At 41.2% G+C, this 26,953-nt stretch overlaps 1 protein-coding gene across 6 annotated transcripts in view; it reads right to left on the reverse strand.

Annotated features, from left to right (window-relative positions):
• The window catches only part of NFIA (nuclear factor I A), a 482,852-nt gene that overhangs the window by 121,473 nt on the left and 334,426 nt on the right, over positions 1–26,953 (reverse strand). For all 6 annotated transcript variants that reach the window (XM_060206322.1, XM_007522725.3, XM_060206323.1 and 3 more), the window contains exon 5: positions 7,303–7,420. In XM_060206322.1, the coding sequence (XP_060062305.1) occupies positions 7,303–7,420 (118 nt within the window). The remainder of the gene's footprint in view (positions 1–7,302; positions 7,421–26,953) is intronic.

Consider the following 26,953-nt stretch of genomic DNA (forward strand, 5'->3'; position numbering starts at 1 on the left):
GCAGCATCTGTTCTAATCATTATGCTCCCTTCACACAGGTTATCGGGTGCTTTGAACAGCACTCCCAGGAGGGAGGCATCTATCAGGTAGAAACAACATCATGAGTAAAATGTGATACACAGAGAGAACTGCCAGGTGTTTGGCATGACTGAAATCCATCAAACGGGGGGGGGGGAGGGGGGAGATATCTTGGAGATACTGCAAGTCTGGACTGTGTCCTACAGGGAAGGGAGAGACTCTCCCCTCCCCCACAAAACAGCCTAATGTGAGAGTGACATCATACTTGTATTTTAGAAAGGTCCCTCTGGTTGTTGTACGTTTGGCTGATGGATTTAGAAAAGCAGAGGGGGAAAGAAAGGAATGGCATCTATGGGCAGGAAGATGGCAAAAAGGCTATTGCAGCAATCTAAATGGAAAAATGTGGAAGGTCCAGTTTAACTTGACATACTCTAAATATTAAAGCTGCCAAAACTCTGAGCCTTTATGTTTTATTGTCACTTAAACTAGACCACAGGACAGCAATATATCTATGACATGTAGCAAAAATAAGTTTAGTTTCTATAATAGAGAGTTTCATGTATCCTTTGCATCAATTTCCTTAAAGTCTGAAAAAAAAAGTCAGTGGGGGAGCCTTTTCATATGTCGTATAAAACTGCATTTAATAGAAATCCTTCTAGCATATAAAGGCAGGAGAATATGTACTCTCTAAATGAATTTGTGGGTTTTTTTTTATTACAACATACAGATCATATAATCTAGTCTTCCTTCTTGCTTCAGCAACCAGGAGACTCAGGACTCAATGAAAGGCATAGTTCTCCCTATAGATATCTTTCTGATCTCTCCACATATATTCTGACCTCTGTTTTTATACTTAGTATTACTCTTTACGTTCATTGATTTATTTTTTGTCATCACTGGGATGTCACTACTCCAGATTCACTTTTTCAAACAGAAACTCAGAAACAGAGAGAAGAGAGAAAGAGAGAGAGAGAGAGATTAATGACAGCATCAAATCTTCAATGTAGTGGGAAGCAGGTTCACATCTGGGTGGTGCTCATGACAAAGCAAGCACAGTCTCCTAGTGAGTTACCTTGCCAGCTCACTTGTTGTCTTGTAAAATTCAGTTACTTGAAGTAATTGTGGCAGTTGGAGAAATACAAATTATGTGCCTGAAGAGGAACCCTCTTATATTCTCTATGAAAGAAAAACTATGACATGAATGTTCTGATGGGACCTGGCAATCTTTGGAGAATAGGATTATCTTATATTAGTATTTGTTCATCTCTTTTAACTTCTTTTTTCTTTTTTATGCCAGAGCACTGTTCTGGTTTATGGCGGTGCAGGAAATTGAACCTAGGACTTCTAAGCCTCAGGCATGAGAGTCTCTTTGCATAACCATTATGCTATCTACCCCCACCTCCCCACCCCTATTTGCTCATCTCTTACTGCAATGTCTGGGGAACAGCCCATGTTAAAAACTGCCAAAGTAGAAGTTGAAAAACAAGATCAGAAGAGAAAACACAAGTAGAACCTGAACTGGAGTTGGTGTATTGCACCAAAGTAAAAGACTCTGGGGTGGGTGGGTGGGTGGGCAGAATTCAGGCCCAAAAAGGATAACAGAGGACCTAGTGGGGGTTATATTGTTATGTGGAAAACTGAGAAATGTTATGTATGTACAAACTATTGTATTTACCGTCACATGTAAAACAGTAATCCCCAATAAATAAATTTAAAAAATAAAAGCCCTGCCAAACTGAGCTTCTGATTCAAAACAGGCATATGAGTACATGTGACAAAGATTTGCGTTAAGTGCCATTATTCAATGAGATCTATCCTAAATGGCCCAATCTATGACCCATCCGTAATATTTTTCTACCTTACACCCCCTTGTTGTCCTCCAATATATGCAAATGACTGTGCAATTAGTAAAGTCTACAGAGAAGAATAATTTACCTCTGACACCTTAATTTGAAAACCGTTCTTTCAGGAGTTGACCCAGGAAAAATGTCCAGAGGGTGGAGGAGATCAAAAGACCCAGGACTGCAGAAAGTTAGAGGTACCAGGGAAGACAGGTGGAGGGTTTCCAAGACAAAGTGTACTGACTTCAGCTGGTTTATCTTAATAAAGTTCTCTGGGATCAAATTTGTATTTAATTCCATTTTTTTTACATGGACCCTTCTATGATTTTCAAGATGTTTATTATGAAGGGATATAGTTAGTGTCTATCAATCTTTTTTCCCCTAAAATGTAGAAGTGACTCAGTCATTTATTTTGGTCTCTTGCTCTTTCTGATACACTGATTCTTTACTTCACGAAACACTTGAGGAAAACAGGAAAGTAACAGTGAGAATTCTACTAAGGGGAAGGATAAACATTTCACTAAGGAGTGACATAGCATCTCTTCTTGTTTGTGGAATCTGTTCTTATGATCTCCCTGATTCTACCTTGAAATGAAGGTAAACTGTTACCTTCTTTCCAAATATTTGCTAATCCCTTTAAAAAAAAAGATTTTTTTTATTTATTTATTAATGAGAAAGATAAGAGGTGTGAGAGAAGGAATCAGACATCACTTTGGTACATGTGCTGCTGGGGATTGAACTAAGGACATCCTGCTGGAGAATCCAATGCCTTATCCACTGTGCCACCTCCCAGGCCACTGTTAATTCCTACTGTGTGCAAAGCCTAGAAACTTTACCTTGTACCTGCAAAAGACTGAAAATTCCTCTTTCCTGGGTGACATTTACTTTCCATTCACTGGTTTCTATCACTAGATTGCAAAACTCCTATCAAATGGCTTTATATTCACGTTGCTAAGGGTACAATCCTTAGCCATTGTCCTGACATGTTTGTACGTGAACTAGAAGAGATAAACTCTGTCAATAAGGAACCTATGGTCCAGGTCCAGAGTGGAAGACGGGACATGAACAATAATGATTCAAACTAGAAATTTAGGTATTCAGGAAAAGTGGAGACGTTATTGATAGATATTGCTAGGGGGAGGAAGGAGGAGACACATTTTCTGTTGTTCCTTAAAAGAATTGGTACCATTCTTAAGGCGATTGAATGTGAAAACAACATACTATTTAAGTTCCACCTGTCCTGAATTTGAACGTGAATTCTGAAGTTCATTAGGACTGTGACCTTGGGCAGTTCACCTTTTTTTTTTTCTGCCTCCAGGGTTATTGCTGGGGCTCAATGCCTGCACTACAAATCCACTGCTCCTGGAGGCCATTTTTTTCCCCTTTTGGTGCCCTTGTTGTTCATGGCTGCTGTTGTTATTATTATTGTTTTTATTGCTGTCATTGCTGGATAGGACAGAGAGAAACTGAGAGAGAAGGGGAAGACAGAGAGAAGAGAAAGATAGATACCTGCAGGCCTGCTTCATCACTTGTGAAGCGACTCCCCGTGTAGGTGCAGGTGGGGAGCCGGGGGCTCGAGCTGGGATCCTTACACCCGTCCTTGCACTTTGTGCTATGTGCACTTAACCCACTGTGATACCGCCTGACCCTCCTTTTTAAAATTATCTTTATTGATTTATTGAATAGAGACTGTCAGAAGTGGAGAAGGAAGAGGGAGATTGAGGAGAGACAGAGAGACAGCTGCAACACTGCTTCCCCACTTGTGAAGCTTTCCCCCTGCAGGTAGGGACCAGGGGCTTGAACCTGGGTCCTTATGCACTGTAATGTGTGTGTTTAACCAGGTGCGCCACCACCTGGCCCCAGCAGTTTCCTTTACTTTAGGATCTCTGGGTTGCTTCACTATTAAGTGACACTCTAATTTATACTAAAAAAAAAGCCCCTACAAAGATCACATCACTACACATGTGTGAAGCACCTACCACAGTACCTGTCATGGCAGAATCAAGGCAAACAACTGACTGAGGGAACTTCTCTCTATGCAAATCTGAAGTGTTCTTCTGGGCTGACTTCCTGACCTGCACACAGATGATTCTGCTGAGTCTACATAGTTATGGAATGATTTAAAAATATCATCCTAGGACAGTCTCATTAGAATACAATAAACGTATTACTGAGTTATTAACCACTGATGCTGTTTATAATTAGCTCCTTATCAGGGCTAGTTATTTGCAGACTCCAAGAATGATACTAGTCTTTCAGATGACATTAATAACCAGATTTCCATTCAGGGAGTCACAACCAAAGGCAAAATAAAAATCTGCAGATGTGTGGAGGGTAGATAGCATAATGGTTATGCGAAGAGACTCTCGTGCCTGAGGCTCCAAAGTCCTAGGCTCAATCCCCCGCACCACTATAAGCCAGAGCTGAGCAGTGCTCTGGTTAAAAACAAACAAACACAACCCACAACGACCCTGGGTCCATGCTCCCAGAGGGACAGAGAATGGGAAAGCTATCAGGGGAGGGGATGGGATATGGAGATTGGGTGGTGGAAATTGTGTGGAGTTATACCCCTTCTACCCTATGGTTTTGTTAATTTTTCCTTTCTTAAACAAACAAACAAACAAACAAACAAACAAAAACCTGCAGATGTATATAAAAGGAGCATTTTGGATGAGTGAGGAGCACGGGGGGGGGGAGTGTCTGTGGTACATGCTTTGCACACATATGAAAAATCATCAGCCCACTCACTTTAAATCCATCACTGCCCATAAGTCCTGGCAAACATCTTGTGGACTGAGTGTTAAGGGCACAGTCGCACACAATGTCTCCTCCATGAGCAAACCCTCAGTATCCTCAGGATGTATCAACGCCCCAATAGGCTCACCATCCCATTGATTGATGATATGTGTTCTTTGGATCTGGGACTGCTTTCTTGTCCCAAGGAGCTGATGTTACAGTGTCTTGAGTAAGGAGAGCCTTCAAATAACATGATAGCTCTGGGGACAGTGGTCCATTTAGCACCTACTGTTTCTTTAACTGCTTTTAAGGTCTTAACAATGAGTAAGTGCTTTTTTTTTTTTTTAAGGTAGTGATAGCTAAAATACATAAAGTCAAAGTGAGTCTCTACCAAGGAATATCGGGTATTGGGCCATTGTTTTAAATAAAACCCCAGCACTTGCTTTCGGAGAAACATAACTTTTGTCCAGTGTTTTTCTGCAAACTATAACAAACAATAAAGATTGTTTGGCACTATTCTTTCCTTTGTTGTCACAATCCAGTGCTAAGACCAATTTGTAAAAGAAACTATGGGTTTAATGCCAGGTCTCTTTCTCTCTGGTTCAGGTTATCTAGAGACAACAGGATCTTGCAAAATTTTTCATTTTGATACTGGTTTTGTGATTTCCAAGGGATCAAGAACTCTGGAGTCATTTTATCTGGTTGTGTTCTTCCATTTTTCCTATTTTAAAGAGTCTCTGAGTGGTAGCACAGTGGGTCAGGCGCACACGGTGCAAAGCGTAAGGACCTGTGTAAGGATCCTGATTGAGCCCCCAGCTCCCCACCTGTGGGGGGGGGGGGTTCACTTCACAGGCAGTAAAGCAGGTCTGCAGGTGTCTATCTTTCTCTCCCCTTGACTGTCTTCCCCTCCTCTCTCCATTTCTCTCTGTCCTATCCAACAATGACAGCAATAACAACAACAATAACAACAACAACAAACAATAAATAAAACAAGGGCAACAAAAAGGAAAAAAAAAACAGCCTAAGGAGCAGTGGAGGGCACTAAGCCCCAGCAATAGCCCTGCAGACAAAAAAAAAAAGTCTCCTAGGGGGCTGGGTGGTAGCACATCTGGTTGAGCGCACATGTTACAATGTGCAAGGACTCAAGTTCAAGCCCCCAATTCCCATCCACAGGTGGAAAGCTTTACAAGTGGTGAAGCAGTGCTGCAGGTATGTGTGTCTCTCTCTGTCTCCCTCCTAATCTCACCCTTCCATCTCCACTTCTGGCTGACTCTTTCCAACAAATAAATATAATAAAAATTTATATATATATATATATGTCTCCTAGCATTGTGGGGCTTATGATAATCTCCACCCTGCTACCTGACTGTATTCACGTGCATAACTTCACACCGTGATACCAAATAGGTTTTATCTCTTAGGGTAACTCCAGTTTAACTTTGAGACCTTATAACATTGATAAGAAAAGCACTAGGACGGAGATATAGTACTTGCTCTAAGTACGCGGACGGGGTGAGTGTTAACCTTCTGCCTAAGAAATCATATACACACCCACTTCCCCACTCAAGTATTCCTGAAAGGAATGAGCATAATTGTTCTGCAAAGAGCATTTCAAGCCTGAGGCCCTAAGGTCCCAGGTTCAGTCCCTGACAACACCATAACAGAGCTGAGTAGTGCTCTGGTTACAGAAACAGTTCTTGAGAGCATGCAAAGTTCATCCCGCACCTTTTCTCTAAGTCTTTGCTCTCGACTTCACACCACCCAGATGCCTCCTCCTTTCCATCTTGGCAGCCATAACCAACATTTACAGCTGAGAACAACTCGCTCTTGGAAAAAGTCTTCTTCAACTTTTTATTTTTTTAGTCAATGCCATACAATTTAAAGTTTTCTAAAATCTTGTGTGAAAATTTTATTTGAACTCAACTCAGCCCATTTATCTAGTATTTTTCTTTTCTTTTCTTTTTTGCCTCCAGGGTTATCACTGAGGCTCTTTGCCAGCACTATGAATCCACTACTCCTAGCGACCATTTTCCCCCCATTTTATTGGACAGGACAGTGAGAAATTGATAGGGGAGGGGGAGACAGAGAGGGGGAGAGAAAGACCCTTGCACATGTTCTTTGCCTTGTAAATTGGACCCCCTGCAAGTGGGGAACCTGGGGCTCAAACCGGGATCCTCGCGCACTGTACTGTGTGTGTAACCTAGTGCGTCACCGCCCGACCGCCCCCCCCCCCCAGCATTTTCTTTTCTTCTTTTTTTTTTTCTTTTCAACTCCAGGCTTATCGCTGAGGCTCGGTGCCTGCACTACGAATCCACTGCTTCTGGAGGCCATTTTCCATTTTGTTGCCCTTGTTGTAGTTGTTGTTGTTGTTGGATAGGACAGAAAAAAATCAAGAGAGGAGGGGAAGACAGAGGGAGGGGAGAGAAAGACACCTGCAGACCGGCTTCACTGTTTGTGAGGTGATCCCCCTGCAGGTGGGGAGCTGAGGACTCCAACTGGGATCCTTATACCAGTCCTTGCGCTTTGTGCTGCTTCCGCTTAACTCGCTGCGCTACAGTCCCCCAGTCCCCCCCCCCATCCTCCCCCACCTCCCCCAGCATTTTCCACCACGAGAAGCATATCACTAAGTGCCTAGCAGGTCCATCCCGAGTTAAAAAAAATCTAAGCGTGTAATTAGGAAGTATAACTTCCTGCAAGGCCGCATCACCTGGTTGAGGATGTGCTGGGTAAAGGCCTCCTCATGGCTCCTGGACTCATGCTGTAGTATGAAGAACTTTCCAAATCCGAGAGAGAAAAATTGGGGCCAGTTCCTGCGGCAATTGGTGCTGGAATAGAAGAAGGAAACATCAGCTGAGTTTTGCGAATGAAAGATCAATGAGAACGCATTTTGTTGTTGCCTTGATACAGATAACTTAACAATGGCAGGATAAGTTTATCTAACATAATGAGAAATGAACTCTGGTTTCAAGTGAAAGTTGACAAGGAGAAACAGAAAACTCAGAAAAAAAAGTGTCTATATACACTTTTTAAAAGAAGAAACCCTTTTTTATAACGGTAATATACCATTGTCACTAAAGTTTCAGCATTTCTGGACACTAGTGACAAAACTACCTCGATGTATGGATCTTAAATTCATCTTGGCCACAAGATGAATTATGTTTAGACATTATGTTAAGTAAGCTAAGTCAGAAAGATAAAGATGAGTATGGGATGATCCCACTCATAAACAAATGTTGAGAAAGAAGAACAGAAAGGAAAACTCAAAGCAGGATCTGACTACATTTGTAGTAGGGCACCAAAGTAAAAACCCTGGGGGGGGGGAGGGTGGATGTTCAGCTTCATGGGGGTGGGGGGGGGAGATATGGGGACACAGTCTTTTGGTGGGAATGGTATAAAAATAAAATAAAAATAAAATAAAGAAAATTTCATTTTGAATAAACAACCTAAGCATTTCCTAAGGTTTTTGTTTGTTTTGTTTTGTTTTACTTTGTCTGATCCAAACAGTTAGCTCTTACTCATCTGTACTTTGGTATTCGTTCTCAGCTGCAAACTCATCTTTCTAAGCTACCGATTCCCCACTTCTTACGCTTAAGAAATAGCTGACTTTCCTTATTCTGAATCACCTCTGCACCCTGCATACTGTAGACCTTCTCACTTAAAGCAGGGTCCTCAAACTGTGGTCTCTGAACCATAGCTTATAAGTTTTACTGGAGCACAGTGTCACCCATTCCTTTACATAATGTCTTTCCATCCATACAATGAAGCAAAGAGAGACCATAGGCTCACAAAGAGACATTTACATAGAAAAATTTGCTGACCTTTGGGTTTCTAGAGATGAATAGTTTTGACTATATGTGATTTTCAAAGCTGACCCTTGTATGAAATGTGATTCTTATTCCTCCCCCACACACCCCTTTCTGATGCCCCTGGAGCCACTAGATACCTTTTAAAATGTTTTCTTTACGTTTTTCTTTTATTTTATTGATCAGAGACAGAGAGAAATTGAGAGAGAAACAGGGAATAGAAAGGGAGAGGAAAAGATATCTACAGCATTACTTCACCACTCATGAAGCTTTCTTTTTTAATTTTTTTTTTCGTAGTATATTATCTTGATTGACTGATTATTAAAAACAGCAAGAAAATCAGAGTGAAGGGGGTGGTAGTGAAGGAGAGAGACAGAGACACCTGCATCACTGCTACACCACTTGCAAAGCTTTCCTCCTGCAGGTGGGGACCTCGGGGCTCAAACCTGGGTCCTTGTGCACTGTAACATGTGCAGTCAACCAGGTGTGCCAACCCCCCCTCTTGAAGTTTTCCTCTTGGCAGGTGAACACCAGGATCTTGAACCAAGGTCCTTGTGCATGTGTATTCTCAACTGGGTATGCCACCCCCTGCCCCTCTAGAAACCTTTTGACATATGTATTTATTATTACCAAAGCACTGTTCAGCTCTGGTTTATGGTGGTACTGGGGACTGAACTTAGAACCTTCATTGTCTCAGGCATGAAAGTCTTTTTGCATAATCATTATGCTATCTCCCTAACCCTCCTTCTAAAAGATATGCTTATTTATTACCATGTGAGAGAGAGGAAGAGTAGGAGAAAGAGACATACTCTGGAGTATGTCGGTGCTGGGGAATTGAACCTGAGACCTCTAGAGCTTCAGGCATGCAAGGTGACTATACTACCATTGTGCCAGGTCACTGGACTTAGATGTCTTATTCACAGCAGTAACTTAATACTTTTGGAAGGGTGAACACCATTTATCAATCTCATTAAAAAATAACTCCATAAAATTCATCATACAACTATCCTATAGTATGTGATCTCTCATTTTGATTATACAACCAATAAAAAAAGAACCAATATAAAAAGATTATATACTTTTCCCATATTTAGGAGCTGCTCTCTTTCCTGATCCAGCTTTCTAGGCCTTTCTCCAGCCATGACATATCTCCCCAGACAATAACTTGGGTCCACCTGCATATCAGATATCAGGCTCAAGAAAAAACTAATAAAGTCATGGACCTTGTGGAATATACCTAAAATAGATTACTAGCTATTTCCAAACGGAGACCCCAAATCTTTATCTGTAATATTCCAGCCTTTAGGTTCACGATTAATCAACAATTTGTATGTTAACTCTTTTTCAACCACCAGGTCCCAGATGCTACCATGATGCCAATCTGACTTCCCTGGACAGATGTCCCCATCAATGTGTCCTAAAATTCCATTCCCTCAGAGCCCTGCCCCACTAGGGAAAGAGAGAGAGGGGCTGGGAGTATGGATCGACCGGCCAACACCCATGTTCAGCGCGGAAGCAGTTACAGAAGCCAGACCTTCCACCTTCTGCATCCCATAATGACCCTGGGTCCATACTCCCAGAGGGATAAAGAATAGGAAAGCTATCAGGGGAGGGGATGGGATATGGAGCTTTGATGATGGGAATTGTACCCCTCTTATCCTATGGTTTTTGTCACTGTTTCCATTCTATAAATAAATTTAAACAATTATACAAAAATGGGTGTGATAGATGTGTATATCACTGCATTAAATCATTGGTTGGAGAGTTATTTATATAAGTGGTTATATAAATAAATTAAATAGAGGCTAATATCTATAAAAAGTTAAGATAATTAGGAATATTGTGAACCAGGGACTTTCATTCTTTCAACAAACAATTACCAAGATTCTGCTGTTGCCGAGAACAGTGCAGTAGGAGGAAGGCACTTAAGAGGAGAGACATGGCTGGTTCCTACCCTGAAACAGCTCTAGAGAAGGCTGACAAGATGGATCGATATCGTCTGATAATTCCTTTGCTAAAGTTATTCCTAAATTGATGTTGCCGCATAGAAGTATCTAAACCCATTTAGGGGGATAAGAGGTTCAAAGGATTAAAAGGGCCTCAGGAAATGTGATGTCTGGAAGAAGGAGAAGAGGGTAAGGAAGAATTATTCACCTGAGAGGAATTCCAGGAAGAGGGAATGACATTTATACAGGTAACAGAATATGAAATGCACACTCGACTTCTGAAACTTGGTATGAATTATACAATATGTAAGGGAAAGAGGTAAGAGTTAAGGCGAGGTCTTGAAGGGTCTGGCAGGCTTCTTTAAGAAACACAAAGTTGAGTTAAGTAGATTCCCAAATTTATAAGCTATCCAAGCACTGATCATAGACCACTGGAAACTGTTGAGGCTTGCTAGCATCTAATATAATCACTAACACCAAGAGCCTGTCAGAAAGCATTGTTCATGCAGTTGACGGTCAGTCCAAGGAGAATCAACAGAATATGAGAATGCTATCATCAAATCTGTCTTTTTTTTTTTTTTTTTCCTCCAGGGTTATTGCTGGGGCTCAGTCACTGCTCCTGCAGGCTATTTTTTCCCCTTTTATTGCCCTTGGTTTTTTTAAAAATTTTTTTATCATTGTTGTTATTGATGTCATTGTTGGATAGGACAGAGAGAAATCGAGAGAGGAGGGGAAGAAAGAGAGGGGGAGAGAAAGAGAGACACCTGCAGACCTGCTTCACCACCTGTGAAGTGACTCCCCTGCAGGTGGAGAGCCGGGATCCTTATGCAGGTCCTTGTGCTTTGCGCCATGTGCGCTTAACCCGCTGCGCTACCGCCCAGCCCCCTCAAATCTGTCTTTTAACCTACTTCCACTACTCTGTCCTGAAGGCAGGAATGGAAGAATGGTTGTTGAAGAAAAGAACCAATAAAACCCCATAAGCTAGTGAGTTTATTTAAGTAAGATTAGAAGGGGTGTGGCCTAAATTCAAAAGGAGGCACCCGATGAAAGTTATTTGGGAATTACAGTGAAGAAAATCTGTTGACTCCTTGTGTATGACAATAAAAGAAGAGGGATGGGTGATGACACACTTGGTTAAATGCACATAGTACTAACAGCAAGGACCCACACAAGCTCCAGGTTCAAGCCCCCGGCTCCCCACCTGCATAAGCGGTGAAGCACATTCAAACCTAGGTTGTCCACACAGCACAGCAAAGTAGGAGCACTACTCAGGTAAGCTATGTGCTAGTCTTTTGACTGCCTTTAAAAAATAAAAAAATCAAGAGAGCTAGTAGGTGAAGGAAGAAAACTTAATGAATGGGGACTGGACAAAGATGCACGCAGTTAAGCACACATAGTATTAGGCAAGTCACTCCCTAATCTGCTTTTTTATAATAAATTTATTTGCATAATTTCCCCTTTCTGTTTATGATGCTTTATGTATGAAACAGGCAGTGGACATAAGGGAGGGGGGGAAGTTATCTATGCATCTGGACCTGACAGGTATGTGGTAGGCATTAAAGTTTGTGCTCTCTTGGAGCTTACAGACTCACACTTCTCATTAGTGAAAGGATGATTCATGTCAGGGGTCTAGATTTTTATTTTCTTCACAAGTTGCAGGATAGGGCTGAAGCTTCAGCTGGCAGGAGCAGCTGTGTCACTCCCAAGCATGAAGAAAATGGCATGAACATCACCCATCACTCTTTGAAGGAAAGACAGGTGGAACAAGATAGAGTGAAATGGACTAGGCTGCCCCAACAAGGGGAAGTCTGAGTTCCTCTGTCTAGAATGCACTCTCCAGGTGTACTTACATTACATAACTAGCTATATTTTACCCAGAAAAAGATCTTTTGCCTTAACTACCAGTTTTTTAATTACAGGGATCACACTACTCCAGTTGTCAGGTTGCATACTGGGGGAGAGAACTTGACCGGAGCCAGCCTGGGCTGCTGCTTACTCAGCGACGCAGGAGAAGAACCAGGAACTCGTGGCTTAGTGGGAACGCAATGCAATGCCTTTATTGATCAGAGAAAACTGCCTTTATATCTTTTGAAATGGAAGTGGCAGGTTGGAAAAGGAAATGGCTAGGAGAGGGGGTGGAGAGAGAAAAAAAGAGTGGGAAGGTAGCAAGCTTCCATCTAACCAGTGGGGATTAAACCAATGCCCTGCAGGCAGGGCGGGTCTTAGGCAAAACAATGATCATGTAAATAGACCACAGCACCAAGCAATGCAGCATGGAGCAGCGGGGAGCTGGTGTAATGCCCAACACCAGCTTGACTTTTTCAGATAAAGAGAGACCAGAGATGGGGCCTGCAGGTAGATACCACAGCACAGAAATTTCACCTAATGCAGTAGAGGCATTTTCAAACCTAGGTTGTCCACACAGCAAAGTAGGACCACTACCCAGGTAAGCTATGTGCTAGTCTTTTGACTGCCTTTAAAAAAAAAAAAAAAAATCAAGCGAGCTAGTAGGTGAAGGAAGAAAATTTAATGCATAGGGACTGGACAATGATGCACGTAGTTAAGCACATATAGTATTAAGCGTAAGGGTCCAGGTTCGAGCTCTCAGCTTCCCACCTATAGGGGAGACCCTTCACATGTGGGAAAGCAAGGCTGCAGGTGCCTAGCTTTTTTTTTCTCTCTCTCTCTCCTTGCTTTCTCAAGTTCTCTCTGTCCTATCCAATAATGTGAAAGAAAGAAAAAAAAACGGCTGCCAGGGGCAATAGATTCATAATGCTGGCACAGAGCCCCAGTGATAACTCTAGAGGAAAAAAAGAAAAGAGATGAAAGACAGAAAGAAAACTTCATGCACAGTGCTCTTAGCTCTTGAAGAGATTAAAAATAATTGAGCTATATTCCTTAACTTGCCCATGGCTTACTTCCTGTAAAGCACCCAGTGTACAGCAGTTGTTATGGGTAGCAGGAAGCAACCTGGTAACACTACAACGCTTTCCAGAGTATCTACTGAGCTGCTGAGTAAACACAAGACTGGTCAGTTGGTTATGTATGTGTTGCATTTTAAAGCATCGCCAGATTTCACAAATGATGGTGGGTCTCATAATCTGGGTTAAATTATCCTCATAATACACAGACTGCCTGGTATGGAAGCATTTTCACTTCTGTCTGTGTGGACATGTCACAGAGAAGCTCAGCTTATCAGAACAGATCCTGAACTAGAGGTCCTGTGAAACTCAGAGTAAGCCTCATATGGCTGTAGAGGCCCTGCAAGGAGGTGGGTACTCCCTGCTTTCAATCTGGAGATCCATAAGGAACGTGGACAAATAACTAAGAATTTTTTTTTTTTATGGGTAATCTTTAAACTACATTTTGATTGGAATTGTAACATGTCCAACTTCTTCTTCAAAACAATCATTTCAGGAAAGCATATTCTCCAGATGAAGAGAATGATAACCTGGAACAAGGTTAAATCATTTGCCCTGGATTACCCAAAGGGAAGAAAGAGGTAAGCTAAAATTAAAATTCAAGAATGTGTGACCGTGAAACGTGTGCTTTTTTTTTCTTTCTACTGCTCCACCCTGACACTCATCAATACTATTTGCCTAAACCTTGAGATGATAAAAGGATAAACTGACTCTGAATCCACAAAGTCTACAACCTATAAGAAGGATGAAATAATATAGGAATCGCTAACGCAAAGTTGAATGTGTTAAAAGTTCAAAGGAGAAAGGCATGAGAGTGTGTGGGGGAAAGTTTAAAGATCACACTAGTTGTAAAGCTAGAAATAAGAATGATGCCACACCTCCCACCCCCATCAAAAGAAGAAGAGAAGAAGGTTTGATTCCAGAAAGAGTCAGCATTGAAGTAAAATTTTTAGGAGGGTTGGATTTAAAGAAGCAGGGAGGTGACAGGACAGGATTTTGGCCAAATAACCAAGCCTGTGCTCCTTAGGATGTAGGAAATTAAGTTAGTAACCTATGGGATCTCTGAGTTTCTAAGCATGGAAGGGATAGCTGTTGAATCTGAGGAATGTTGACATGGTAACAGTATATAATACAAAACAGGAGACTAAGATTTGGACGTGAGGAATATCATTTGCAAGGTTAATTTAGAAATCCCAAAATTGGGGCAGGAGGTGAGTGGTAGCACAGTGGTTAAGTGCACATGGCATGAAGTGCAAGGACTGGCGTAAGGATCCCAGTTGGAGCTTCCAGCTCCCCACCTGCAGGGGGGTCACTTCACAGACAGTGAAGCAGGTCTGCAGGTGTCTTTTCTTTCTCTCCCCCTCTCTGTCTTCCCCTCCTCTTGATTTCTCTCTGTCCTGTCCAACAACAACGACAGCAATAACAACAACAATATGCAACAACAACGGAAAAACAAGGGCAACAAAAGGGAAAAACACCCTCCAGGAGCAGTGGATTCATAGTGCAGGAACTGAGAACCCTGGAAACAAAAACAAATAAATAAAAAAAGGAATGGAGACCTAAACAATGCCATTAAAAAAGAAAATAGAGAGGGCCGGGCGATAGTGCAGCAGATTAAGCACAAATGGTGTGAAGCGCAAGGATCCTGGTTCAACGCCCTGCCCCTGCTCCCCACCTTCAGGGGTTTGCTTCACAAGCAGTGAAGCAGGTCTGCAGGTGTCTGTCTTTCTCTCCCCCTCTCTGTCTTCCCCTCCTCTCTCCATTTCTCTCTGTCCTATCCAGCAGCAACACCAACAATGGGAAAAAGATGGCCCCCAGGAGCAGCGGATTCATAGTGCAGGCACCAAGCCCCAGAGATAACCCTAAAGGCAAAAATAATTAAAGAAAGAAAATAAATTTTTTACAATGGATGTCTGTCATCTCTTCTCGAAAAGTTACAAGTACAAGAAGACCTATTTTAATTGTGCCCTATGAAAAAGTCTAAATAACCACGTGATCATATTATTCTAATAAGAATAAAATGTCAGTAAGCTATATGTCACAAAGTATTTCTTAGCTAACAATGATACTAATCCTTTTATTTATTTATTTATTTTTGCAAATAGGTAACTAAACAGTAAATGTTAACTTCTTTTTTTTCTTCAGAAACTAAAAGCCAATTAACTGCCTTCCGGTGTATTACAGAATTTTGGAGTCACTACCAATCAAACGTAGGATGCTAAGGAAAGATGGGACCAATAACATTCCTTGTCTGTACCAATTTAAGAAGGAGGATTTTGCTCCATTTTTAGTTGAACATGCTATTTATCACTTTTTTTCCCCTTCACCACCAGGGTTACTGCTGGGGCTCTTCCCCTACACCATTTCATCATTCCTGCTGGAATATTATTTTTTTTAAGAGAGAGAGGGCAGGTGAGGAAGAAAAGGGAAGAGAAGAAAGGAGAAAAGACACAACAGTACTGCTTCTCAGCTTGTGAAGTCTCTCTCCCAAACCCTGGCCCCCATGCAGGTACCCCTCTGTGATGGGAAGGAACTTGGATGAGGAGTTTTAAGCACATCACTCCATTTAATCTTGTAACTGCTAGGAAGGAACTGAGTCATGAAGAGGCTAAATGTCTTTCCTAGGTTATCAAGTTAGAAAGTTACCATTAATCCTACAGATACCATGATTTCTTTCCTTATTTCTTGTTTATTTATTTATTATTTTTATATATTTATTGGATGGAGACAGAGAAATCTAGAGGGATGGGGGAAATAGGTGGATAAATAGACAGACAGACAGAGATATACAGAGAGATAAGCAGATATCTGCAGCACTGCTTCACTGCTCATGAAGCTTCTCCCCTGTACATGAGGACTGGGGTGGGTGGGGGGTTTGAACCTAAGCCCTTGCATACTGTCACATGAGCACGTTCTCTGGTGCACCACTGCCCAGCCTCTCTTTTGTTTTTCTAAACAACTCCCCACAGTTTTGTAGACACAGTTGATCAATAATTAACTGCTTGGAATTAAGGAAAATGAATAATTATCTTCTCCACACTACTATCTTCATACTTGAATTGACACAAAATGAAAGTTAGAAGCCTATATGCAGGCCTTCCTATGTGTGTATGGAAGTTTCTCCTCTGTGTGTATTACAATTGCCCTAACCTGAGCTATTTTGTGCATTTTTCTTCCCATAGATTTCCTGCAATGGTTAACTTTTGGAAATGGTCTCTTTGGATGCTATTTCTAAATCATTTGTCCCTCCCCCCTACCCCTTCTTTTCTGTCATACATACAATGCAGTCTTTGTGTCATTTTTTAATAAATGGTTTGCTATTAAGAAATCATTATAGTAATGTGGGTTATTGGAAGAAAGGGGTTACTTTAGTAGCCAACCCTCTTAATGACCTGCTCTTCTGTACACATTAGTAGCTGGATAAGGTTGTGGTTATTGAATTTCTGCCATCTACCAGAGACAATCTGCTCTAGCTTGCATTGTTGGAAAGAGAGGATGATAGGGGGGGAAAAAAGTATCAAAATTTTCAAGCTTTTCTGTTTGGGAGATGACAGAACAGTGAGTTTACAACTTACTTGGCAGGAATCAGCAGGAGGCATTACTAAAACGACCAGTGCAACTAGACTATTGCTAAGGGCACATGTCCTGTGAGAGGCTCTATTCAAACAGAATTCAACAAATATTTATGGAGTGCTTTTAATGTGCTGGGTACTGTGCTAGATTCTTGAGATTTCTCTACGAACAAGAAATGTAAATGCCCTTGCCCTCATGGGGCTTACATGTTAGTAACTGCCAATTACAGTGGTTCCTTCCACAAATTTGCAACTCAAGGCTATGGAAAAATAATAGCTCCACGAAATTTAACTATAGAGATATAGCATTCAATTTCCAACTCATAAAATAGCAAGAAGAAAAAGAAGGAGGAGGAGGAGGAAGAGGAGGAGAAAGAACGATGTTTCACTGCAGATTACATAACATCACTGAGACTTTAGGAACTTGTACTTTTAAGACTGGGGTGGAAGGAGTCCAAAAGGCGGTCCACAGCTCTATGCAGCCAGCACAGTCTAGTGTTGTTCTGCATTCTAATGGCAAAGACCTTGTAAGAAAGTCCATGTCACTGGCACAAAAGGAGGGAACACGGGAACATATTTGTTCTTCTTTCTATCAGGCACAGTTGTAAAACGTATAATACTATGAAAACTCAAGCAATTCTGGAATCATCGTTAAGGGGAATTAACTTGGAAAGAAATTTATGGCAAAAAAAAATTCAACTCCTTTGTTATCTTCCTTTTACCATAATATACTTCCTGAACACTATCTATAAGAGAGGGCTTTTAGAAAGAAAAAAAAATAGGCATAGTAAAATTAACTCATTTTATCAATCTGTGCTCTCGGCCAGAGTTTCCTGACTGTGGCTATCAGGGGCTGTAAAACTGATGAATTTGCATGGAAAAAGAAACCAGTGTAAGTAATTTGTGTAAGAGGTAACACGGACATAGACTGCTATAATTCAGACACCCTGCAGATAGCAGACTGCTGCAGTGTGAGCAGTTACGGGTTAGAAAAATGACCACACTGCAGTCAGTCTGACTTGAATGGAAATCAATCATAAAGGTACTTTCTCTGCAGCTTATACGCCACAGTTTTCAGCAACTCCCTTGCCAAGCAGATTTCTGGTCTGTAAACCATGTGCTGATCTCCTTTTTCTACCCTTCTTTTCTAAAAGCTCTGAGCACATGTGGGCAAGGAGTATGGTTTTTTTTTTTTTTTTTTTTTTTTTTTTTAAAAGAAGGGCTTATAAAGAGAGAGAGAAAAAAAGGAGGGAGGCATGGGCCTAAAATGTGGATTCTCTCTATGTGAAAATGAACTTCCATGTTCTTTAAGCTTTAAGTCACAGTTTTTATGAAATACAACATTAGGTGACAAAAGTCAACAGAATGTTCTAACCCCATCAAGGGCATCTACTAACACGGGGCACTGTTTTCGCTCTTCTGCATTTTGTGGAGATATATATATATACATATATATATGTATATATATATATAGTGGATTTATATATACATTTTGTGCATATATAAATATATGCATACGCATATAGTGGTAGTGAGGGTTTAAGTGACTAGTGAAATTTGTTTCTTAAAAATGAGTTCTCCTATTATTACAGAGGGAGCAATGCACCAACAGAAGTGCCTTCTGTACTCAGAGTCATGACGATGGCTGTGGGTGATAGATAATTATTGTGAGTTCAACTGATAAATTAATTGCAGTCAGGCACTTTATTACCTTAAAGGAAACTCAAACTTGGATCTCAAAGAAAGCCAAGAAATTTACTCTAGAAATAAAGATACCCTTCTAGTTATTTATGTATTCTCAGCACACTGCAAAGCAGGAACCATCATATGTTAGACATGTAGCAAATGTTTACTGAATTGAACTAAAATTAGATAAGCTTGTTAATGGAAAAAAAAAAAAACAGCTAGGAAAAACTAGTTCTTGAACATTTATCATGCTCCGTGCAATGTGCAGGGTGTTTTAGCTGCGCAGTCTTATTTCACCTTTGCCTTGGGTCTACGGAGTAACTTATAATACTATTCTTATTTACAAATAAGGAAATGAGCTGTAAGTCAGACAAGATCAAGTTGACATAGGCAAATATGGCAATTTGACAAGGCAGAGAGCTGAACCTCTGTATTTCTGACTCTCCAGTCTTTTCCTTCGCCATTACCATCATGACTGCTGCGAAGAAAAATCTGAGATTTAAATATTAACCTAACAGACAAGACTTCAGTCCTTATACTCTTTTAACCATCTTGTTGTCATAGACCTTTAGAGCTAGGGGTGTCAGCGAGTGCTTCATTGCATAAAGAGTCTGACACTTGGCTCTAGCAAGACCCATGGCAGGGTTAGCAATGCTGAGCAATCTCCTGCATTAGTGGCTTCTGCCTTTGGGAGTGAAATTGATTTTGTACATTTTAGAGTATCATCTCGTCTTAGAGTTTGGTTGAGGTCGAATGCAGTCCCTGTTTAGTATCTGATAGCCTCAGTTGTAGGATTCAGCCTTCCCTGACAGGGGATGTGACTCTGAGGGCCTAAGATGTCTTTTCACCACAATGATCAGTAAACCTGGGAAGAACTTCTCAACATAAGCCCTTCACTAAGACTGGGACTATCGGACTATTAGCTATTAGGAAACCAAGCTGTAGCAACGTTGACCCATCCCAACAGTCTATATGCCCTGTTTTCTACAACAACAATTCTCTATATTTTTACTATGTCTGCTTACTTTTCCCTTTCATCTGCTGAAATATCTTGGGTGCTGTTATGTACACATATCAATCATATGCTGGATTAACTCACGTGTACTATTTGATCTACTGTGTGTCTTTGCTGTGTGTAGACTCTCTGAGTATCATCCTAGACATGACTATAGAACCAACACCAACAGTCTTTCTAATCAGTTGGAATTAGTTGGGATAAGATTTTTCCAACCAAGATCTCAATAATATTTGTGGTCTTACTAAAGGGAAATTTAGGATTTCTATCAGGCTTTTAGAAATTCCAAAAATTCCCTTTAGCTTCCTGATACTAACTACAGGATATGAATATAAAAGGAACTTGGGTTTATGAGTAAACAAATATTAAAAAAAAAGTTTACCAAACCCACCTGTGTGCTGCTATAGTCCTACTGATAGCAAACTTTTATATTTACAATATAATAGACAGCAAAATTTTCGAATACCATAAAGCTAGTGGAGTCATACACTCAAAAAAGTTGTTAATATCTCAGATTAAGAATCCCCTCTCCCTCTCCCTCTCCCTCTCCCTCTCCCTCTCCCTCTCCCTCTCCCTCTCCCTCTCCCTCTCCCTCTCCCTCTCCCTCTCCCTCTCTCTCTCTTCACCAAGGCTTTGCCACTTTGGGATAACTTTTTCAGACAGAAAAAGACAGTGACAAAGAAACAGATGATGGAAAGATACCATAGCACTGAAGCTTGCCTCAGTCCAAGGGGAGGGGAAGGTGCTGGGTCTGAGCCTGACTCCCATATATGGCATAGCAAGTACCTTCCCAAGTAAGCTATTGTGCCAGCCCTAAGCTGAGAATCTTAAAATTGCTTATCATTGGGAGTCCGCGTTAATGCAGTGGGTTAAGCGCACATGGTTCAAAAAGCACAAGGAACCATGGCGTTAAGGATCCCAGTTTGAGCCCCCGGCTCCCCACCTTCAGGGGAGTCACTTCACACAGCAGGTCTGCAGGTGTCTTTCTCTCCCCCTCTCTGTCTTCTCGTCCTCTCTCCATTTATCTCTGCCCTATCCAACAACAATGACATCAGTAACAACAATAATAACCACCACAACAATAAAAAGACAACAAGGGCAACAAAAGGGAAAATAAATAAATAAAAATTTAAAAACTTTATTTAAAAAAATGCTTGCCATCCATTAGATATCCTAGAAAGAAACTTTCAGAAAAACATAGATCATAGATGTATAGGCATTGGTCGAAAACATAAGCAGTAAGAAACTGCTGGCTTCCTAAAGCAGATAGATTAACATATTGTGGTATATTCTTAGTCTATCAGAATTATTAATCCTGAAAAGGTCATTACAATAATTCTGTTTATTTCTTAAGCATACATTTTGAAGTTCTTCCTTTTTAATCAATACCTAACACACTTCCTTAATAAATTTGTTGAGAGTGTCAGCAGCTTAAGCATCAGCTCTGAGCACATAGTCAATGACCAAGGACAGAAGTAGATGGGGAATGGGGAGGTAATGAGGGAGAGAGAGAAAGAGAGACCTCTTTCTCATGAAGCTTCCCTCCTGCAGATGGGGATCAAGGACTTAAGCCCTAGTCTACTGATCAGCTGCACCCCTACTCAGCCCCCACTATCGTTCTCATCTGTTATAAACTAGAACCCTGGCATCTCTTACTTTATTCTCAAAACACTCTTGTGAGGCCTGACTTCCCCCAACACTCAGACTTAATTCCGGTAGACAGTTGGTATTAAATGACTGTTGACTGAATACATGGTTATTACCTATGAGAACCCAGCTTAAAGTTATATATTTAATAACCTGTCTAATAAGATTCCAACTCTATAAACTGGACTATTTCATATTATCATGTTTAGACCTTAGACATATATTTTATTCTTTACAAGGAAGATTTGTAACCAATGGGCCACTTCAAAAAAAATTTAGACATAGATGAGCATGAGAAGTAAGGTTTGTCCAACTGGCTATGTGTGTCTTCAATTTGAAAACATTTACTAGGGGCCAGGAGATAGCTCACCTGGTAGAGGGCACACTTTACCATATATGAAGATCTGGGTTTAGCTCTTGGCCACATGGGAGCACCTGTACAGGGAAGCCTTGCCAGCAGTGTTATGGAATATCTCTCTCTCTCACTCTCACTCTCACTCTCTCCCTCAGAGAGGGTGGGTGGGGAAAGAGAGAGAGGGAAGAGTTCTCCAAGAGTGGTGGAATCATGCAGGCATGAAGCCCCAGCAAAAGGTAATAAAAACAAAATATACCTGAATTTTAGAAATGAGAATGAGTTTCCCATGACAGAGATGGCAACAAATTAGCATTCATGCATGTTATGTGTTTTTGTTGGGTCAAGTCTTTACAGTAATAATGCTCATGCTTGGTAATGTTAGCAGGAACATCCGCTAAGAACAGAAAATGCAGGGACCCCTAAATCTTGTCACAAGCACACTAACTGTCAGCTCTACCCAGGAAGGTCAGAAGACTGTGACTATAATGGCAAGGACTGTTTCTCCAAGCACAAGGATGACTGATGGATTGGCTGATGTTTGAGGCTTGTTCTTGCCATAGTTTTAATATTAGCCAGTATGTTATAACACAGCTGCCAAGGCACACATAAAACACAATGATATGCACATTTAAACTTGTAGGAAAGGGTGGAGAAGCCTATTGATACCGTTTTTTAATCCACTGATAGGAAAAAGCTCATTTGGCCACCTATCCTGTGAACTGGAATTCAAAAGAATTGAATTTGAATTGAATTGTTTATCAAAACAGTGGTTTGATAAACATTTCTATAACTGGCAGTCTTTTTCATTTGCTACCAGTTTAACTGTCCAAAGATGTATCCCAAACATGTCAGGAAAATCAAAAGAAAAAAAGAAAAAACACAATAAAATATCCTTGTGAACTAATTCAATTTCAGTGTTTATTTTGAAAATTTATTGAGTTATAGTAGAGGAAACCCACTAAATTAAGCCACCCAGACTGATATTTTTCTTCCTAAGATAGGGCAATATTTATAACTTTATCTCCCTGTCAGGGGTTGATTAAAACTATTAATTAAAACATTTACAACGTTATGTTCAGAATAATGTGGCTTAGACAGGTCAAATTAAATTGTGCACACACACACATACACACACACAATGAGTACTTTCTATTTTACAATATAACAGATTTTCTTTAAGAACTGTAGTTGGTATTAGGTTTTCGAACTTTTTAAAGGGATTCCCGCTTTTTTTGTCTGCTACACACCAGACCTTTACTTTAGAAGAGGCACCACTGACTTCTACAGATAGAAAATGTGTGCTGTTCGTTTTAAAATGACTAGTAGAGCCTGCTATTGACCATCTAATTATGCCGAGTTCCATTTATAAACATAGCTAACCACCAAGTTTATGGAGACTTTTTGTGTGGCTTTAATAGGATATTGATCGAGAGCATAGTTTGAGTGGACTGCCACTGAATTGTGTAGTGGCAAACAAAAGGCAAGGTCACAGTAACTGTTCATGCTAGGGCTGCAGTCTATTTTTTATTATAATCTCTTTGTTTCTACCTCTAGTGCTATAACCCAGAAGGGTTCTTTCCAAAGAAGAGCTTAAGAATCTAGCCTATTGTTTAACTTGATTTTCATACAATGACCTTAGCCTTTGTGTTACTTCACAGAGGAGAACTTAGAGGCCACTTGTTTAGAAAAGTCTCAAGCCTATTTGACTTTAATAAAGATTTAAGATCTTTTGACTCTTTTTAAACACCACCTCTAAGGAACTGGAATCTCTTATTCTGGACCTGTTCCCTTGTAAACCCTTCTTTGCAAGGACATTTTGTCATTTTCAAGTTTGGGCTTGTTGCTCTCAACACGCCTTCATTTCCTTATTGTACCTGATAGCTGGGTTAATTCGACTGTGGGAGTCTGTTCTGTCATGACAGGCTAGAATATGGTTGTTCGTTCTCACAATAACTGCTGGTCAGAAAAATTATGTATGGGCAGAGGGAATCAATTAGACACAAAAGGCCGAGAAACTTAGAAAAGAACTTTAAAAAAAAATAAATAACTGCAAGCTGGATCTTGATGATGATTCCTGTGTAAGCATATAGAAAGAACACACATGTCTAAGGCAGCAAACAGCCACTAGAGTGCCACCTCATGCCAGGCTGAGGCATTTGCTTGGCTCTGTTCACACTTTCCACTGACAAACAATTGGGGACTATCCTGCAGCCACCCAGCAGTCCAGCTTTGTGGCGGAGCCAGGACAATTCAGCTGCTGGATTTTAATAGATTCTGCAGTGCTGCAACAGGAACCAAAAAAAAAAAATCAGCCTGGCTAACGGGGAGAGTGGTTTTCACACCCAGAGACTCTAAGGCTGGCCACAGTGTACTGAGAAGAACCCAAGCTTTTCAAAATTCCAGGGCCGTGAAGTCATTCCCAGCCACGAAGTTTACTTAACCCTTCCTTGCAGGCAGCTCGGGTGCACAAACCACCGCTTGAAAATTAGAAGCCACTGGGCCAGAGTCATAATGGCTTGTGTGTATTGGTGGTTTCCCTCTTTCCCAGATGAAGGATTTAAGGTTTTGAAGCCACTCCACCAACTTCAAGGAAAAATAGTCAGCACTTTAGGAAATGGGCAGAAGTAGTGGATTTGGTGGGGGAGGATTATCTGGGTTCCTACCTGGATTGTTATTTATTTGACAGCCTCAAAGCACACACTCTGAGGAAAACATGAGTACAAAATAAACAGGAGTGGGTACTGACAGAGAGAGCTATCTAAGCAACATCACTTCCAGCTCACAGAGTGGGCTCTCCTCAGAGCAACTTCATAGGACACTGCCCAATCTGAAAAATGCTTCTGGAAGACTTTGTTTGAAAATGCAGCATCATGTAAGAGCCATTTCAACAGATGGTTCCTGTCTCTTTCCTCACAGCATTTCGCTGAAACAACTCCAGTGAATGTGAACTGCATTGTTAGCACTTAGAAACCTCCTCTCCTGAAGCAGAGAAGAGTTCTCTCTTCCTCTGGTACTGTGTCTAGTGGTCAGTACCCACATACACTAAAACAAATAAATAACTAGAACTATTTTCAGATGATCCTCCTATATGGGGGAGGAGCAAATACACATTCAGTCTATAGGTACAGTATGTTCTTTGCTGCCATAAGAAAGGGAATTCTCCTTCCACGGCTTCTAGAGCATGCAAAAATGAATCAATCAATAAAAATAAAAGTAAAAGATAAATAGAATGCAGAGGAGAGAAGGGATTCAGTGGAAGATACAGCAGCCCTGTGTGTCTCTCATCAGATCATTCAATGCCAAGTGGCATTATCATCTGAACCTCATCTCTGAACAAGTGAGGCTAAGCCAACAGTTCTCTCGGGTTTCTCTGAAACTGCCACTCTCTCATAGCATAACTATAAACAACCCTAGCACAGAGTTATTCCAGTGAATCCTCATGAGGAAATACTGAAACAGCAGCTCTTTCCTTTTTCTTTTTTTATCTCCTCCCCCCCTTTTTTTTGCCCTTGTTTTATTGTTGTGTGGCTATTAATATTGTTATTGATGTTGTTGGATAGGACAAGAGATATGGAGAGAAGAGGGGAAGACAGAGGGGGAGAGAAAGATAGACACCTGCAGACCTGCTTCACCGCCTGCTCATTTAGTTAAAAAGAAAAGGGGGAATTGTATGCTTCACATTGGTTTTGGTCTCACCCCCCCCACCCCCCCACAACCCTCACTCCCGCCCTCCCCGCCCCCGCGCCTCTGGGAAATTGTGGTATGGCCCCTGCTAGTTTCAGGGGGCCCTCTTCTCCCCACTCCAGAGTTCTTGCGGCAGCTGCAGGGGGAGAAGGATGCAGGACAGATCTGTGTGGTGATTAGTTTTGAGAGTCGCTCTCTGCCGCAGGAGGAGAGAGACAGGAGAGCATATGTTGGCCCGCTCGCGAATAAAGCTTCTCTGCCCAGCTGGGTGTCCCCGAGTCTCTGTTTACCACCGCGAAGCTAGCCCGGCCTGCTGGAGCCCCGAACTTTAACGACAAGGAACTACTGAAACAGCAGCTCTTTCCTTTTTCTTTTTTTATCTCCCCCCCCTTTTTTTGCCCTTGTTTTATTGTTGTTGTGGCTATTAATATTGTTATTGATGTTGCTGTTCTTGGATAGGACAGAGATATGGAGAGAGGAGGGGAAGACAGAGGGGCAGAGAAAGACAGACACCTGCAGACCTGCTTCACCACCTGTGAAGCGACTCCCCTGCAGGTGGGGAGCCGGGGGTTCGAACCAGGATCCTTACGCAGGTCCTTGTGCTTTGTGCCACCTGCGCTTAACCCACTGTGCTACTGCCCGATTCCCAAAACAGCAGCTCTTATGACTATTAAATTTGAAAGGAGGAAAACTAAAAGCAGAAACTAATTGGAAACCTAGAGAAATTAAATGTTTACATAAGCAAATTAAAAAAAACTTGTGCATTCAAATACAGAAAGAAGACACATTTTCAAGTTCAGGATGCCATTCCTGTGAAGTTTCTTTCTTCTTATCTTATTTTTTAAATATTTTAATTAATGAATTAATTAATTTGATAGAGACAGAGAAATTGAGAAGGGAGGGAGAGGTAGAGAGGGAAAGAGAGAGAGTGACATCTGCAGCACTGTTTCACCATTTGTGAAGCTTTTCCCCTACAGGTGGGGACCAGGGGCTTGAGCCTGGGTCCTTGTGCACTGTAATGTGTGCACTTAACTAGGTTCACCACAGCCACCACCTGGCCCTTGAAGTTTGCATCTATGTAATCATTAGTAGTGAGGACTTGAAAGGGGTGTTGCATGGGGCTGGGAGGTCGGAGATTAAGAAGAAAATTTCTACTACACTAGGAATAAGTCAAAAGGCCATGAAAACACCTATGTTTAATGCAAAACCAGAGAAAAGTTAAAAGTCACTGGTTGCAGAAATTGGGATGAGTGAACAGGCAGGAGGAACAGAGACAACTGAGAGGAAAGTAAAACAGTTCTGCACGATATTATAATAACAGATACATGTCATCACACATCTGTCAAAACACAGAAAGTATAAAACAAACAGTGGGGAGTCAGGCGGTAGCGCAGTGGGTTAAGTGCACGTGGCGCAAAGCACAAGGACCGGCGTAAGGATCCCGGTTGGAGTCCCCGGCTCCCCACCTGCAGGGGAGTCGCTTCACAGGCGGTGAAGCAGGTCTGCAGGTGTCTATCTTTTTCTCCCCCCTCTGTCCTCCCCTCTTTTCTCCATTTTTCTGTCCTATCCAACAACGACAACATCAGTAACAACAATAATAATCACTACAACAATAAAACAAGGGCAACAAAAGAGAAAATAAATAAATTTTAAAAAACAACAGTGAACCCTAATGCAGATCACAGACTTTAATTAATAATAATGTGTCAATGTCAGCTCATCCATTATA

Source organism: Erinaceus europaeus, chromosome 13 (genome assembly GCF_950295315.1).
Source record: "Erinaceus europaeus chromosome 13, mEriEur2.1, whole genome shotgun sequence".
Taxonomy (NCBI): domain Eukaryota; kingdom Metazoa; phylum Chordata; class Mammalia; order Eulipotyphla; family Erinaceidae; genus Erinaceus; species Erinaceus europaeus.